We start from the raw sequence: 16,187 nt of genomic DNA on the forward strand, positions 1-16,187 counted from the left end.
TAATTTTTTTTTTCACTTTTCAATTTATCTCATACTTTTGTACTTTTTCATTGATTCTCCCCCAACATGAAGTGATTCTCCCCCAACATGAAGTGAGTAGTGACTAGTGAGTACACTAAAAAGAAATACAGGGAGTATGATTGGACAGTAAACTTTTGCAACAGTAATGATTTTCTGCGAAAAAAACAAAAGTAAACACAATTGTAAACTAAGTTTTCTTTGTTTATTTCTGGTTAGAAAAGCTTGAAAGAAACGTAAAATGAAGGTGAGTGGATGGATGAGCAAAAGAAAATTGAAGGTAAATACTAAATGAAGTACTAATCAGAAAATGTGACACTCCATTCCAGAAGGAAAGAAAAATGTTTTCCGTCTTCAAAGACCATTCTCCACCAGTAGGAAGAATAATTTTCATTATTTACAAACCAAACATAAGAAGACGGAAAAATCAATTTTCTCCCAATTAGATACTCACTTAAAAGAAGCTTCCCATGTCAAGTGTCAACCACCGTACAACGAAAAATGATCTAAATTCTTTGAGTAATCCGATAAATACACACTTTGACCTCTCAATTACAGAGAATATAGCCGAACTTATCTTTTATACAGTGATTCTACTTAGACAAATGAAATGATGTAGTGTGTTAACTAAAAGCCCTTCTTAACAGACTAAGAAATCACATTACATGCGTCATCAATGGAAAAAAGAGAAAAAGATTGGTATAAGATTTGTTGAAAAAAGAGCAGAATCTTCCCCTAATCTTGCTGTCAGATATTTTAAGCTGAGCCAAAGAAATACTAATCTAAGCTCTTATTTCAGCTATCTCCCTCACCAGATGCGTTATTTTCTCCCAAGCTTTGTAAGCTATCTGGTCCACATATCTGTGTTAGCTCATCCTGTTTCAATACCAAAGTTATTCACCATAAGTCTCGGTAATGAGGAAACCTCAGAAATTACGAGCATAGTTCATACTATTATAAGTCTCGGTAATGAGGAAACCTCAGAAATTACGAGCATAGTTCATGCTATAAGAAGAAATACGGAGTAAAGCTTTCGAGAATATCAGAACAAAAAACTATGTTTTATCGTAAGAAAGTTGTTGTACCAGTCATTCAGCGAAAACAAGTGTGTTTTGACAAACCTTAATAGAATTGTTTGCAGAGGCGAGCTTCTCGCATTCAGCAGATAACCTATTGAGCTCCTCCCTGAGGTTGCTATTTTCATTACTCAGAGACTCAACCCTTCTTTGCAATTCTTCACACTCGGCCTGTGGAGACAGAATTCTGAAGTCTTAAAAGCTTGCAGAAGTGATATGAAGCAAATAAGCAGCACATAGACAAAGCCTTTACCTGCTTGCGCAACCTTGATCTCCTAGCTGATTCCCTATTAGATTGTTTCCGTTTCTGCCTTTTAAGTTCACGTTCATCCTGTCAAAGAGAAAATATAATGAATATTTATATTTCACCAGTAAAGGGGATAACTATAATAGCAAATACATGAATCTATCATGCTAAACCTAAGTCGTACTACTTCCATTTCTAGGTGCAACCTAAGTTAATGTTACTTCAGCTTGTTTTTACTTATACCAGAAATAACAAATTCAGATAAGTTGAGATAGATTTAAGGGTTTTTTGTCCCAAACTACCTTTAACTTTCATGTTTTTGCGAGAAACTACCTTATAAAAAAATTGTTGTCCCAAACTACCTTACTTTTACCATTTTGTTGTTGACAACTACCTTAGGCCGGTTTCCGACGTTGACTTTTGTTTTTTCTGCTTTTTTAATGTCACGTTATATCACTTGACCTCTTCAAACCCTTTTTTTAATTTTCCCCTCCCTAGTTTCCTCATTTTCCGGTGTGCGCGCGCTCTCTCCCTCATATCTATGTGGCACTTTGTACCACCAATCCACCATCAAATTCCTCTTCTACTTAACCTAAAATTGAAACAATCACCCTCCTCAATTCCCACAAAGGTAATTTTGTTTTTCCCACAATTTTGAACTAAAAAAACAAAAGTCAATGCCGGAAAACGGCATAAGGTAGTTGTCAACAACAAAATTGTAAAGTAAGATAGTTTAGGACAACAATTTTTTTATAAGGTAGTTTCTCGCAAAAACTTGAACGTTAAAGGTAGTTTGGGACAAAAAATCCTAGATTTAATATAATTTTCAATAAGTTCTAAACATAAGTTCCAATAATTTCAGAAAAGTGCCGATAACTTCAAACGAGTCATAATTTATTGAATAGAACACACCCTCAAGTGAATCCACAAAATGTATCATATCCGCAACTCTGAAGGTTTGTCAATAGATGAAACAAAACCAATATTGAGGAGTCCATATCCTCTAGAGTTTTAGTGAAACCCTACAAGATAGAGTTGTATCTAAGCCATGCATTTTAAACTCAATGGCTCATATTGGTGGAAGGGAAGATTTAGGGGTGGATTTTGATGAGATAAAATAGAGGGGATTTTGGAAAGAGAATATATGAGCCATTGATTTTTTATTCAATGGTTGATATTGCTCAAACTCTACCATGTAGAGTAATTTTACAACTCTAGAGGATCCAAACACAATACTAATAGGACTAAGAGAAACCATGGTGACCATGGTGAGTAATGATGCTGACTTGGCAGAAATTACAGCCATCATAGCATTAAAATGGATAAACAAGAAAGGATGGGATGACTAAATCCTGCTATCCTACTTTATGATAGCAGTGACCAACATCAATGGGGAAGCAAAAATCAAAGACAGATACACTAATGCGACAAGATGCAAGACGCTATTGCAGGAGGGTCCGGTGAAGCTGGTGCAAAAAGTTGAGCTGGATCAGACAAGGGAAGCAGATGTTTTGGCTAAAAGCTAGTTCGGAAGGGGAGCATCGAAGTTAATGTATTTCTCCAATTCTATAAACCACCTTGGAAGGAATTACATGTTAGCTTAGAGGAGATTACTTTTGAACAGTTACGTAGGTGTTGTAATATTGGGGCAGATGACCCCCTTGGTAATTTTGGTAATGTGTAAGAACAAATTTTAGCTTATATTGCTCCCTTTAACCAAAAAAAAAAGGAAGAATAAACGGAAATATTTTTGACAAGTACTTTTGTACATTACACACTTGCTAGATGCTGGAGATCAAGTCCATCCAATTCTCTACTGATCCCTTGTTTTTAATAAAGACCATGTATAACAAGCTATATTTACTAAAAGAAATTACCTTTTCTGACCAGTTTTTGCCCAAAAGAGAGAGAAACAAAGAGAAATATTTACCCTTTATCCTATTTGTTTTAGAGCTTTTCTCATTCTTCAATTTGAGGTGAAAATTATACAAGTAATCTATTCCAGTCTCCAACCCAACCCCCTCAACCACCACACATTCCCCAAATAAAAAAGAATGTTTTTTATCCAAGCACCATTAAAAGGGCACAGAAGCCTATTATAAGACGCATATAGAAAACCTACCATTCTCCAGTGCTCTATGGTAGGTCGTGGAACTTAACAAGAAGCATATCAAATCCTATATAGAAAACCATTCTCCAGTGCTCTATGGTAGGTCGTGAAACTTAAAAAGAAGCATATCAAATCCTATATCAACTTGCATTAACTGCTCAAGGTTTAAACAAGAACTACTGATATAGCCAATGACCAATTGACCAGTCTCAAGCTAAGATGAAAGCAAGACCACAATACGTCATTTCAATAAAAGTATATTTAACACACTCAAATGACATTACTTAGCACAGGACAGAAAATGGAATATATAAATGCATTACAACTGAAATCGTACTTGGACCCATTGGTGGTCAGGCATAAGCCCTTCTCGTCCAACCATTCCTGGAGCAACTGTGGATGCTCCAGTACTTGGTCTCATCTTAACTGCACCAGCAGCAGAGGAGTTCCACAAATCCATGCCAATATTAAGATTAGTAGCAACAAGAACTTGGTCTCATCTATATCAACTTGCATTAACTGCTCAAGGTTTAAACAAGAACTACTGATATAGCCAATGACCAATTGACCAGTCTCAAGCTAAGATGAAAGCAAGACCACAATACGTCATTTCAATAAAAGTATATTTAACACACTCAAATGACATTACTTAGCACAGGACAGAAAATGGAATATATAAATGCATTACAACTGAAATCGTACTTGGACCCATTGGTGGTCAGGCATAAGCCCTTCTCGTCCAACCATTCCTGGAGCAACTGTGGATGCTCCAGTACTTGGTCTCATCTTAACTGCACCAGCAGCAGAGGAGTTCCACAAATCCATGCCAATATTAAGATTAGTAGCAGGTACTGCAACCACAGGTTTCCCAGGCACTGAACCCTGACCACTTACAGTACCCGAACTATTCTGTGCGTTAGCCCCTGCAGAAGTTACCCAAACTCACACAAATGAGAAGTCACACCAACATGACTCAGACGGACGCGGAAACTATAAAAGAGAAAGGATGTTAACTAAACAGATACTATTTCAAGATAAAGCACATACCATCTTCAAGCATCAGCTCAAAGCTTCCTTTTTTAGCTGCAGAAAGATCCTGAAGAGAAGAACACGCTAATTTTAGTCTAAATCCTAGGGAACAAAGTAACAAAGTAGCAAGTTGCAGCTCAAACTCATACTACAAGAATTGCAATACAACTTCTTGCTTTGAATTTTAGATGCCAATAGGGGATCTCTGAATGTGTGAAATTGGAGTGCAGCCAGAAAAGACAAACCTGTTGGTTGTTGTCATCACTAGCATCAGATGAACCCTCACTTCCACTTTCACCACTGTTTTACAATAATAATCAGAACATAATGATTCGAACAGAGAATTAAAGTTGCTTGACTGACTAGTCTTCGTAATAAAACATCGTCATCAAGTCCCAGAAATAGTAAAAAAGAAAAATGATACCCACCTCTGCGAAGCACCCTCATTTCCTGAGCCTGAAGTTGCTTTGCCAGTTTCAACAGCCTTCTCATTCCCCACACCTGAATTTCCCTTTGATTTTTTCCCGGAATTCTGATCTTTTACATCTGAGTTTTTCCCTTCTGTATCTGCAGCACTTGCAGCATTCTGAGTCTACAAGGGAATATATGGAACGATAAGTTCAACGTTTAACATTTATCAACCATCAACCTTCATTTTAATAACAAATATCACGAGTTCTACAATTAACTTTGAGTGTTGTTTATATGTCATAAATTACCATTGCCATATTAGGATGAGCATACACGCCACCAGGAGGATATAAAGCTGGGTAATGAACTGGAGTACCATAAGGTGGCATCATAGGGTGCTGCGGAAGGTCAAGTGTCCACAATCCATATTAATATTTGAATAAGTTGAGCATAACTAAAACAACCACAAAACCACAGGATTTTGGACCCATTTACCTGCCCTCCCCACATATAGGGATGAGGTGCTGGAGCTGCAACAGTTGAGGCGAAAAAAGGAGGTGTAGCACCAGTACCATAATATGCCTGGACATTACAAACAAAGATATTATACATTAGGAAGATCCAAACTTGCTGACTTTCTTTACTTAAAACCTCAAGAAATGAAAGGAAACAGATAAAAAGAGGGTAATAGGACTAGGGTGCATTAAATTGCTAAGTACAAATGATATATCTAGAACAGACATAAGGAACTTCATAATAGAAAATGCCCTACGATTTCCATTACCAAGTCAAAAATCAGAGGGGGAAGTTTGATCATGTCCTCAAAATTGAATACTGTTTTGTGGGATTTGAACTTTCAAAGTCAGGTATCTCATGAACCAAGTTATAGATAATTTTCCCCTCAAAAAAAAAGTTTTTGATAATTTCATAAACACCAGGATTGCGCCGTCAAACACAAAAGGACTCTTATGCACATATTCACTGTAAAGTCGCAGTAAAGAATCAACTTTACACTCTCGTTCCCCAGGAGTAGTTTCCGAGCTCGCATGAGCTAAGGCACTTGCAAACCAATACCGCCTTTTAGTTTCCAGCTTTTTTGTTGTCAATTATCAAGATAAAATTGGTTTATATAAGTATGACTAGCTTTAAGTTTATTAAGTTAGCTATAACATGCAATTTTTAAAATCATAAAAAGAAAAAACTGAAATATAGTGATTCCAAATGGGCCCTAAGCTTCTTGTAATCCAAGAGAAAGATTTGAATATCTCTCAATGATCATAACAAATAAAAGATGCTTAAGTACTTGTGCCAGACAAAGGCAGCTGGATCAGTTTTATTACGATCACAAACCTGCATGGAGCTTGACCAATCAGGATAAGCTGGCATTGCTGTCTGAGTCTCCTACAAGAGGAAAAATTAAAATAATAAATTGAAACTGACACCAGGCTACATAAATAAAGAAACAGGAACAGCAAGAGACAGGAGAAGAGAAATGGAACCTGCGCTGAGCTTGTTGCTTTTGAAGGTTTGGAAGGTGTCTGCTCCTCAGCTGCCCCCATTTACATAGGTTCAATCACCACCAAATCCGGAAAGGTCTCAGCAAATATTGTGAGATATGAAATCCTAATATCCAATGTGATATGAAGGATCAAAATCAAGCCGATGTGATGCAAGCATGAACTTAAGTAATCATCATATGCGAAAACAAACAAGATTTGTGTACTTTCCTTCGGGAGAAATTTTGAAATCATATAAACAGGAAAATTCAATATCCTCATTGAACCAAATGTGAAGTTGGAAGCCATGATCACCTTGAAATGGTTATAAACTGCTTTATTACTATTAATGTCATATTCAGTAGTTAATCCAAAAATTCTAGCAAGTCTACACATTAAAAATTACACAAAACAGCAAATTGTCTATCAGCTATTCGAGTTCCAAAACTAGGAAAACTTGAACTATATTGTATCATATATACTGATATACACTAATTTATATTCTCAGCCACAACACAATTACAAGTGATTAATGGTGTTAAAACTATGAAACAAGGCCAATCAGTCGAATTTCATAATGCACTTGTTAGACTACAAAATGCCATTTGTTCCTGAATGAACAATAAAGATGAGGGCCAAGGAAGAGAGAAATAAGTGGCAGCCCAGAAGGAGGAATGTTCATGTAACCCACAGTGAACCCAGTCAAAGTATCCCTTCAGCAGCCAATACTCGAAAAAGGGAGCAATGAACAGGGATACTCTACAATACTAGAGAAATTTGTAAATATATAGAGATTACACAAAATAACCACCAAAACAACTCCCATGCTAGTCAAATAAAAAGAAATCATGAGGCAAAAATGGCAGTGAATAAAAAAGATGCGAGACGCAAGAAAAGCCTGAAGATAGAAGTAAGCGGGCAGGAAAAAGCACTAGTTATGACGCCACAAGACCACCAGATCTGCTTTTCGGTGCAGCTTCATTTCAACTTTTCACTTCCCTTTTTAAAGCTTTCTCTAATTGCTTTAAGGACTAGATCCTTTGCTTCCTGTAAATTTTCACTCCTTAAGGTGTTGTTTGGTTGGAAGTTATTTCCCTTGGAAATACAAATTTCTAGGAAATACATTATGGGTGTTGTGTTTGGTAGGAGGGAAATGGGAGAAGCATAGGAAATACAAATTTCAAGGGAAATAGAATTCCCCATGAAACATGGGAAATCACTCACCAAGCCCCCCCTTGGTGAGTAATTTCCTAGGAAATACAATTTCCTATGGTGGCAACCAAACAGTTTTGTCTAATTCCTAGGAAATTAACAAGGGAAAGAATTTCCCATGAAATGTAAATTCCCATGGGAAATTACTTCCCATGTGAACCAAACGACGCCTAAGAGTTAAATTCAGATAAATGATTGCTATTTCCATCTAAAAGCACCAATGAATGTGATATTCTTTTCGGATCTTTTACTAATAAAGCTTATTTGGGAAAATTGTTTCTATACTAACGAATATGCATCTTTAGTTCTCAAAATGACCAAAACAAACACCATCATCGGTCAAGCCATAACTCCAATACCCCCCCCCCCTCTACACTTCGTACCTTTGACCCACCACCATCACTACCTCCAATCTTTTACCCTCTTGGGACTAAGTTCATGGGTATAGTATGACAGAGTGGACAGAGGTAATTGCTCAAACACCAGCAACCTTTATGATCTTCACACAGAAGCGCATATACTGAATTTACCTCATAAGGGTTGAGTAATTAATGACCTAGATATGTAATTCAGATTTTTCCGCTTCAATCACAAACAAAATCATGGTCACCATTGTCATGAGCCTAACATATTTTGTCTCCTTTGTGTCAATTTCACACCAAAGTTATCAGAAACCCCCAGTTGAAGTCATCTATCTCAGCCAGAAATAATGTTTTTCTTTCTCAGCATCGGGATCAAACTGAAATCATTGGAATTTGGAAACCTTCCCTTAAAGCCATGTGCATCAATGTCGAATAATAACAAGAAGGACGGCGTCATGCTGCTGCTGGCATTGGTTACACCGATCTTCTTGCTGCGGAAGAGGTAGATTACTGCGAGAAATTTCTAGGCTTCTAGTCCTTGATGTCTCTTTTGTTAATAGGAAGGAACGGAAGTAAAGAAGTAAAACAACCATTGTAGACTGCAGGAAAGTTCTGACCAAATAACGAGAACTGTGATTGCGTTTGTTTTGGTCATTTTGAGAATTGAAATTGCACTTATCCCGATTATAACTGATTATAAATGGGATGGACTTAGCCCAATTAGCTAGTTTGGAAAACAATATTTCCTTTTCTTCCGATTTAAAAATGCGTCCAGCTCTTTCAGCAAATATCTTTTTACACTAAGACACTTGTGTACCAAAGATTGGTCACCCTAAGCCAAACCTCCATTATAAAGGACTCAAGGAGGCCTAAATTACACCAACAGGTATCTAAGCCAAGCTAGAATACTACATTTGTGAAGACCTATATATCTGCTTGAGCAAATGGGAAACATTCTTGTGACCACAAACCATGACTACATACCAAAAAAGTTGTTCTCCAATGAGAGTGGTAAGCATTGGATGCATGTAACATAAGTTCACCGAAAGAAAGTTAAGGAGTAAAGTCAGAATCAAGACTCTAGACATGGCAGATCAGCAGGCCAAGGTGAATAATTCCACGCAGCCAACCTAGCCAAATATGCTTAGATACAGATCATCTAAGACCATAATTGTTGTTGCTGGCCACAGAGAGAAACAGAAACTGGAGAAAATACCATCTCCACCAAAGGACTAGAAATGGGACTGTATAATGTCAAGAGACACATGTTGAATTGCAGGGAGGATGGGTATCTAGCATAGAAGCTGATATCCAATCTCTAAATTATCTAGCCCAGTCTCCAAATATTCTAGCCCAAGATATTGAGGAGATTCTTAGACTTAATAATAAGAAATGGTGACAAGACTCATCTTATCAGTGTTAACTAAAGTTGGACACCCAAGATTTGAAAAAAGAAAAAAAGAAACCCACACTGCCAACAGGAACATTTATGGATGTCGAGACAGCACATCTACCAAATACAAGATCCAGGTCACAGAAGTCTCAGAAGTGTTGGTTCAACAAAAATGATTGAAAGGGGAGCTCAATTATTCCACCAATAGGATCTTTCAAGCAATATATAGAATAAAGACCATTGATCCAAGACTAATTAGGGAATATTGGAAAGATTAACTATCAGGAACCAAATTTCCCCTTCAGTAGGGAAACCTTATATTATGCCAGTCAAGTGGGAGACTAAAACTAAAGCAATCAATTCTTCCTATAAGACTGGGATAAGCATTAGTACTTCACCTGTGACGTCATTGACGAGCCCAACTGTAATGGTGGGACTTGGGAGTGTCACAATATCAACAACAAAGTACCTTGCCTATTATAAGAGGATTGAAGATCAAATACTAGGGATGTATAAACCTAAAGTGAATGCCAGTCACCTAGTCTTTGACAGTAGTTGAACTCCTCACATAGAAATGAGACAGGATTGCGATCCTCAATATGAGATATACACAAACAGGGAATTCAATCTCCATTATATACCCTCAAATAAAAACAACCATACTTATCTTTAACAATTTCTAAAAATACAAACAAAAAATACAGGCCAAATTACATAGCAGTTTTATCAAATTTCAAGGCAATTCAACAACTTACTTGGCATGTTTTTCTTCATCGGAACTTTGTAAGCAATTTTTCTTACATGTTATTTCAGGTTATTAGATGTAATTACGCAATTAGTTATACTTTCTTTGCTTTCGCATGCATTGCGTGCATATAAGACTAGTCTACATTAATGAACACAGGATTGCCTGAATTGGGAATTACTACTCAATATGGGCTTGTAAACTAAGGAGAGACGCCTACTTCAAGCTGGAACCTCACATCAATCCACATATGAGCTAACACCTTCAACTTTATTTGCCAATCTCATAGGTAAGGGAATGTAGGTATCCAACAGCCTCCTGTGGGTCCAGAAGGGATACTGGATTTCACCCATTAGTTCAAAAGGCACAGCTAGCCTAGGCATGGGCCAGCATGACGCGGTGCCGGTGGTGACCCCTTTGCATCAAAAACACCGCAGTCGCGGTGTGTCAGTCTCAAACATGGGGACATATTTGGGGAAAAGAAAGGTAAATACCCACATAAACCCAAATCCAGAAAAGCTATAGAGGACCTTTTTAATAAAGAAAAAAAAAAGGTATACAGGACCAATATCTTTAGAGCTTGTGGGGTGAAAAAACATAACACAAGGATAAGAAAGAGAAGAAAAAAGATAAAAAAGACACAGAGAAAATCTTTTCAGGCAGCTTTTAATTGTAAGAAGCAAAAACTGAACATGGTGTTTTAAATCACCATTGGATTCAACCCCAACATGTTTGTACTTGTCATCCTTAGTTGTCTAGCCTAAATAACACCATAAAGATTCAAAGTAACAGGTTCAAAATCGAGTTGAACGAAAACGAAACTCTTTTCTTCTTGGGTCATGATGAGACACAAAGGGCAATATGCAAAGACAGTTCTAAGAATTAAGATCTGTTACAAACATTGGATAACTTATTAGTGATTGGTAATGAATGAAATAATCAATATGTAAACAATTAACGCCTAATTACTATCAAATTACCTCTAAAATCTCTCACAAAACTAACTGTACAAAGCAAATTGTTCTTTCCCTTCCCTTGTTAAACCTCCACTCAAGCAAAACCCCTCAATAAGGGAAAGTAAAAGTCAAAGCAAATTTATATAACTACAATAAAAACTTTCCTTATTAAATAATTCACAAAAAAAAAAGAACTTAGATCTGTAAGCGTCAAGATACCAACTTTCACAAGCTTAAATTTTTTATAAGGTCTATTAATGGCTACAATATCAAATTAACCTAGATATATACCTAAATCAGCCAGATTTTATTTCCTTAGTTAAATTCAACAACAGAAAAAGCAAAATTCTCCATTCAAAACATAATATATTCACTAAAAAAAAACCCATCTCAACCGTCAATTTAATCAAAAACAAAACTTTCATAAACCAGCAAATCAAAACACGAATATTAAACAATTAAAACGCTACAAAAGATTGAAAGAAAAAAAAAAACAACCCCCTCAAATAATTTACAATACCCATAAAAGAAAAAGTGGAATTACATATCTTAATATAGAATTAAAATTACCAACATTAACAATTTAAGAAACAAAGAAAAAGCGCAATTTAAGAGGAAAAAATTAGAGAGGAGAGAGAAAGAGTAGTACCTGAGAGAGAAAGTAGGCGGGCAAAGAATTAAGAAAGAAAGTAAGTGAGGTGGAAGTCCAACTCGGATAGAAAAACCAGAAATGACTCACTTATTTTAATTATTTGCCTCTTCACAATTTATTTCTGTCTGATTTAGTTAAAATGAAAAATTGACAAATTTAATGTTTAGAAGAAAAACAAAGTTGAGTTTGAGAAATGAGAATGAGTGAGTTTGTTTTGTTATTTGTTAATTTTGGGGTTTCTGTTTCTGAGTGAAGTGAGAGAGTGTTGTGATGTGGTAGAAGAAGTTGGTTTAAGTTGTTGGAGTGAGAAAAAGGGAGAAGACTGAAGAGGGAAGAAAACGCAATGAGTAGGGTTTTTTGGGGTTGACACGTCGAAGATGAATAGGATTACAGGTGTTGATATGCGAGTGGAGAGGAATGTTGAAAGCTTTATTATGTCATGTGGCTTGGTGACTCGCCCATAGATAGTGGGTTTCTTTATTTGGTTGGTTGGATATATTTTTTATTATTACTCATATGGTCATATTCTTATCTTCTACATTTATTTCTCACGTAAGTTTAGCGCTAACTAGTTATAAATCTGGCTTATGCTTCGCGAAAGGAAATTTTTTCTTTTATTAATATTATATTTTAAAAAATCGTTTGGTTCATTATTTTTGGGTTTCAAGAAACAGAATTAATTACTGATTCTCTTTCTTTTTATTTAGTTCAACTCCACGTTAATTTCTTACCATTACTTGATGGTAATGGATTCCCCCAATTTGTTACATTCTCATCCCCCTCAATTAAAAAAAATCAATTACTTTTTTTTTAAAAAAAATAACATTAATTCATTGATTCAAAGTCATACGACATCTACAATAGAAGTAAAAACTAAACAAATACATATCAAAATGAAATAAATGAACACCCTCATCTTTTACATCGCTGTCTGATGCAGCCTTCTGCAAGGGGGTCTATCGATCTTTTGTAGTTTTGAAGTAGAACTGGATTTAATTCAATTGATTGTAAATGAAGTCTTGACATTTGTTGTAACTCCGCACAAATTTCGATCAAAATTAACATCTAGAATTACACAAAAACCCAAAAACAATGTCTCCAAACTCTCACATGGAAAGAGATAAAACCCAATATATGGGTAGATATAACCCAATATATGGGTAGAAAAACTCTCCATTAGAGAGAGACTAAAGTTTATTAGAAACATAAACCTAAAAAACTAGTAACAAAAGGAGAAAATGGGGCTTACCACCGCCCAAAAGGGTGGTGGTAGCCCCTAGATTGAAAATTAGGGTTTTGTGGGAGAGGAGAGAGAAGAGAGAAAAAAAGTGAAGGGAGACGGCGATAAAAAAAAATCCATGATTTAAAAAATCTATGTTGTGTGCCCCTAGGTTGAAAAAAAAAATCATTACTTGAAGGTAATGGTTACCCTTCATTTCCATTACTTGGTTTGAACCAAACACTCAATAAAAGGTAACCATTTTTGTTACCATTCCCCTCCTCTATTTGTACTCAGTCCCTTTCCATTTCATATATTGAACCAAACGACCCCTAAAATGTTAATACTAAATACAAGTTGGTCTAGTGGTTAAAACTTTAGTATATATGAACTTGATGTCACAGAATCAAATCCTATAGTATGCAATTTCTAATTTTTTATTGTATACGAATTACATAAAGTAAAACTCCCCTAGGGAGAGTGTCACGTGGCACCGTTCCTTGCTTAGGAACACCTTTTAATATATTTACTAGTTTTTAAGCCCGTGCTATACCTCGGGTACTTATATTTTTTATCTATTAATAATTTAATTTTAAAAAGATTACACACATATGTCACTTGGTGTAGTGGTAAATGTATCTTAATTCTTATTAATAGAGCATTTGATCGATTCAAGACATCATTATTTTTCCAAAAAATATAATGACGAGTTTATTGTTAGTTAATTGCACACGCGTCAAAATTCTATTGCAAGAGGAAAGGTTCCATATGGCACATAAAAGCACAACTGAATTAAATTATATCTGCAATCAAGGAATTCGTGTTGTGATTAACAATTTCACTGACCTTCTTTATGGGCGTTGCCCTCTAACCTTGGAACTTCATCTCCTGATTCGTATTCTCGAACAACAACAATAAGATTTGATTAGCATCAAGAATAATTTATAACGCAACCCCATTAATTAATTAGGATGTAGAGGACTCTAACGATCATGGTGAATTTCGAAAAGAGAAATGGAGCAAGAGGATGACTGCAAAAAAGAAATCAAATTAGAAAGTAAACTCTATGGTTGTAAGTAGGCATTAACCGCCACATTACTAATCACAGCACATATCTATAATTTTGTGGAAACGTAAAATACCTAAAAGATATTAGATTAGATGGTCAATCTTTGGAAATCCTTACCTGATGTGAGGGGTTCGAGCCCAAGTTTCTGCATATATATTTTTTTAAATAATGATCATCTGACTTATTGTTGGTTAATAAACACATGGCAAAATTCTAGTGGCGGATTGAGGGTGCTACGTGGTGCATAGACGTTGTCAAGCACGCCTTTTATATATATATAGAGAGAGAGATAGAGAGAGATTTTTTTCAATCTCTATTGGGAACCCCATGGTAAAATGAAGGATCCTGTTAGACAGGAACTTCTCGCAAATTAATATGGCCTGGTTTTGCGGACATACTTTGAGAGTGGGGGTTATAAGGGGAAACCCTCTCCCGAAATTCCCCTAGCAAGGATCGAACTCTCAACTTTGAGGTTAGAAGATTTTTACTTATTTCCTTACCAATAGGCTAAATTTAGTGGTTATTTGGTTGATATTAGAAAATATGGGAAATAGAAATTCATAGGAATTGAAAACTTAGTGAGTTGTTTGGTTGGAACATAATAACAAAATGAAGGAATTAGGAAAAACTAGGAATTTTTGAGTTCACGCAAAATAGAGGAATTTACTTACCTAGGTCCCCCTAGGTAAGTAGAAATTCCCATGGGAATTCAATTCCCCCATTGTCAACCAAACAATTTAACCAACTTTCCATGAATTTGATTAAGAAATTTATTTCCTATGAATTGCAATTTCATGGGAATTTTGACTTCCCATGTAAACCAAACAACCACTTAGTATGGAAATTCTTATTGCATGCTTCACAAGCAAGCCTTTATTAAAGGTAATAACATTTCTTATGCTGAGCCCCCCTCCACCTTTCGGTAGTTAGATGATGTCTTTCTTTTTCCAATATATTGGTTTTTGATATGTCTATTTTATATAGAATTTTTACCCCCGTCCCTTGTGAATTTTTGGTCTTAATTGCGCTCTTCGGAGCCATTTTTAGTACTAATGTGCTCCTTGTAGTGTGTGTGTAGTCTCAGGTTGATTATTGTAGGAATTAACATGTTTTTGGCGCATATTCTATTATTTTATACCACTACAAAAGATGATGTATTTTTTGGAACACGATCATTTTGCATGAGTTGGATTATGTAGTTCAAGAGCTTCCCAAAGAGTGGTCATTTGCTTAATTTCGACAATAACTCAGAAGTTATAACACTTTGAAGATTAGATTTAGGACGTCAAAGAGCTGATGAATGCCCGATCGGGCAAAATCCGCCCGGGTTGGTCGGGCGAGACGAAAGCACAGGAAAAGAGGAGCTAGAATCTGCTCGGTCGGGCGTGATGAAGCGAGCAGAATACCTGATGACCCCCCGATCGGGCCGCTCGGGTAGGTCGGGCGGGATTTTTTAAGGTGTTTTTAAGCGCGTGTTGCGCCAGTTTTTGATGGGAATATAAATGCTTATCATTTTAGGATTGAAAGGACGTTTTCTTATTAGAGTTTCAGTTTATAGTTTTCTAAGCACTCATTAATTACTTAAGAACCCTAGTATTATTTTTTCTCATTCTTACTTTGAAAATTTCAATAGAAGTGTTGATTTTACAAGATTGGTTCTACAATTGGTATTCCTTCTCTTCTCTTATTATTCTTATTTAACTCTTGATTATTTATTCATCATGTTCACTTGTTTCACCATGAGTATGTTTGCTTCAATTATGATTGAGTAGTCTATTTCTAGGGTTGAGGGAATCCATGATTAATTATGAAGGGATGTTTATAAAGTATTGATACTTAATGATGTATGTTGATTCCTATTTAATGTATTATTTCTATTCAATCTGATTTGCCCGGATTTGATTGTTATTGTATTGCAATATTAGGTTATGCACTAAGAGGTATAAACTTGATATTAAGGCTAGCTTCAATAGGTAGAATTGGTATTAATAAATTGCGAGAGCCTGTTAATATCATTCTATGGTTAATTTCGATTCGTGAGAGCAAACCAACCTGTTTTACTCTATTATTAATTATTGATTGGTGTGGTTCATCCTGGAATATTTTTCATTGGTGAACCCGCACCCTAGACTCTTTATTATTAATGTTTTTGATATAGTTATTGTCTGGTTTAGCATAATCACCAACAACAC

General features: G+C 35.8%; 1 protein-coding gene and 1 long non-coding RNA gene across 5 annotated transcripts; one reads left to right on the forward strand and one right to left on the reverse strand.

Moving 5' to 3' along the window:
• Positions 1-439: 439 nt before the first annotated feature.
• LOC104884708 (G-box-binding factor 1) lies at positions 440-12,016 on the reverse strand. 4 transcript variants are annotated; one of them, XM_048645841.2, is made up of 11 exons: positions 6,391-6,533; positions 6,242-6,292; positions 5,387-5,473; positions 5,200-5,289; positions 4,909-5,072; positions 4,726-4,780; positions 4,499-4,547; positions 4,154-4,374; positions 1,348-1,425; positions 1,140-1,265; positions 440-894 (listed from the first exon to the last, which is right to left on the reverse strand). In XM_048645841.2, exons 1-11 carry the CDS (start codon positions 6,448-6,450, stop codon positions 814-816), a joined length of 1,062 nt encoding a protein of 353 aa, XP_048501798.1. In that variant the 5' UTR covers positions 6,451-6,533; the 3' UTR covers positions 440-813. The 4 variants fall into 4 exon arrangements, 1 of the variants encoding a protein (XP_048501798.1); XR_007274966.2 differs by lacking the exons at positions 440-894; positions 1,140-1,265 and adding exons at positions 3,789-3,970; positions 11,705-12,016 and having other exon boundaries at positions 6,391-6,514; XR_008969811.1 differs by lacking the exons at positions 440-894; positions 1,140-1,265 and adding exons at positions 3,789-3,970; positions 11,080-11,625 and having other exon boundaries at positions 6,391-6,514.
• Positions 7,318-7,862, forward strand: LOC130591749 (uncharacterized). The gene is made up of 2 exons (XR_008969812.1): positions 7,318-7,456; positions 7,775-7,862. It is a non-coding gene; the product is annotated as an uncharacterized LOC130591749 (long non-coding RNA).
• Positions 12,017-16,187: the final 4,171 nt, after the last annotated feature.

The sequence above is a fragment of the Beta vulgaris genome, chromosome 6 (assembly GCF_026745355.1).
Source record: "Beta vulgaris subsp. vulgaris cultivar EL10 chromosome 6, EL10.2, whole genome shotgun sequence".
Classification (NCBI taxonomy): Eukaryota; Viridiplantae; Streptophyta; class Magnoliopsida; order Caryophyllales; family Amaranthaceae; genus Beta; species Beta vulgaris.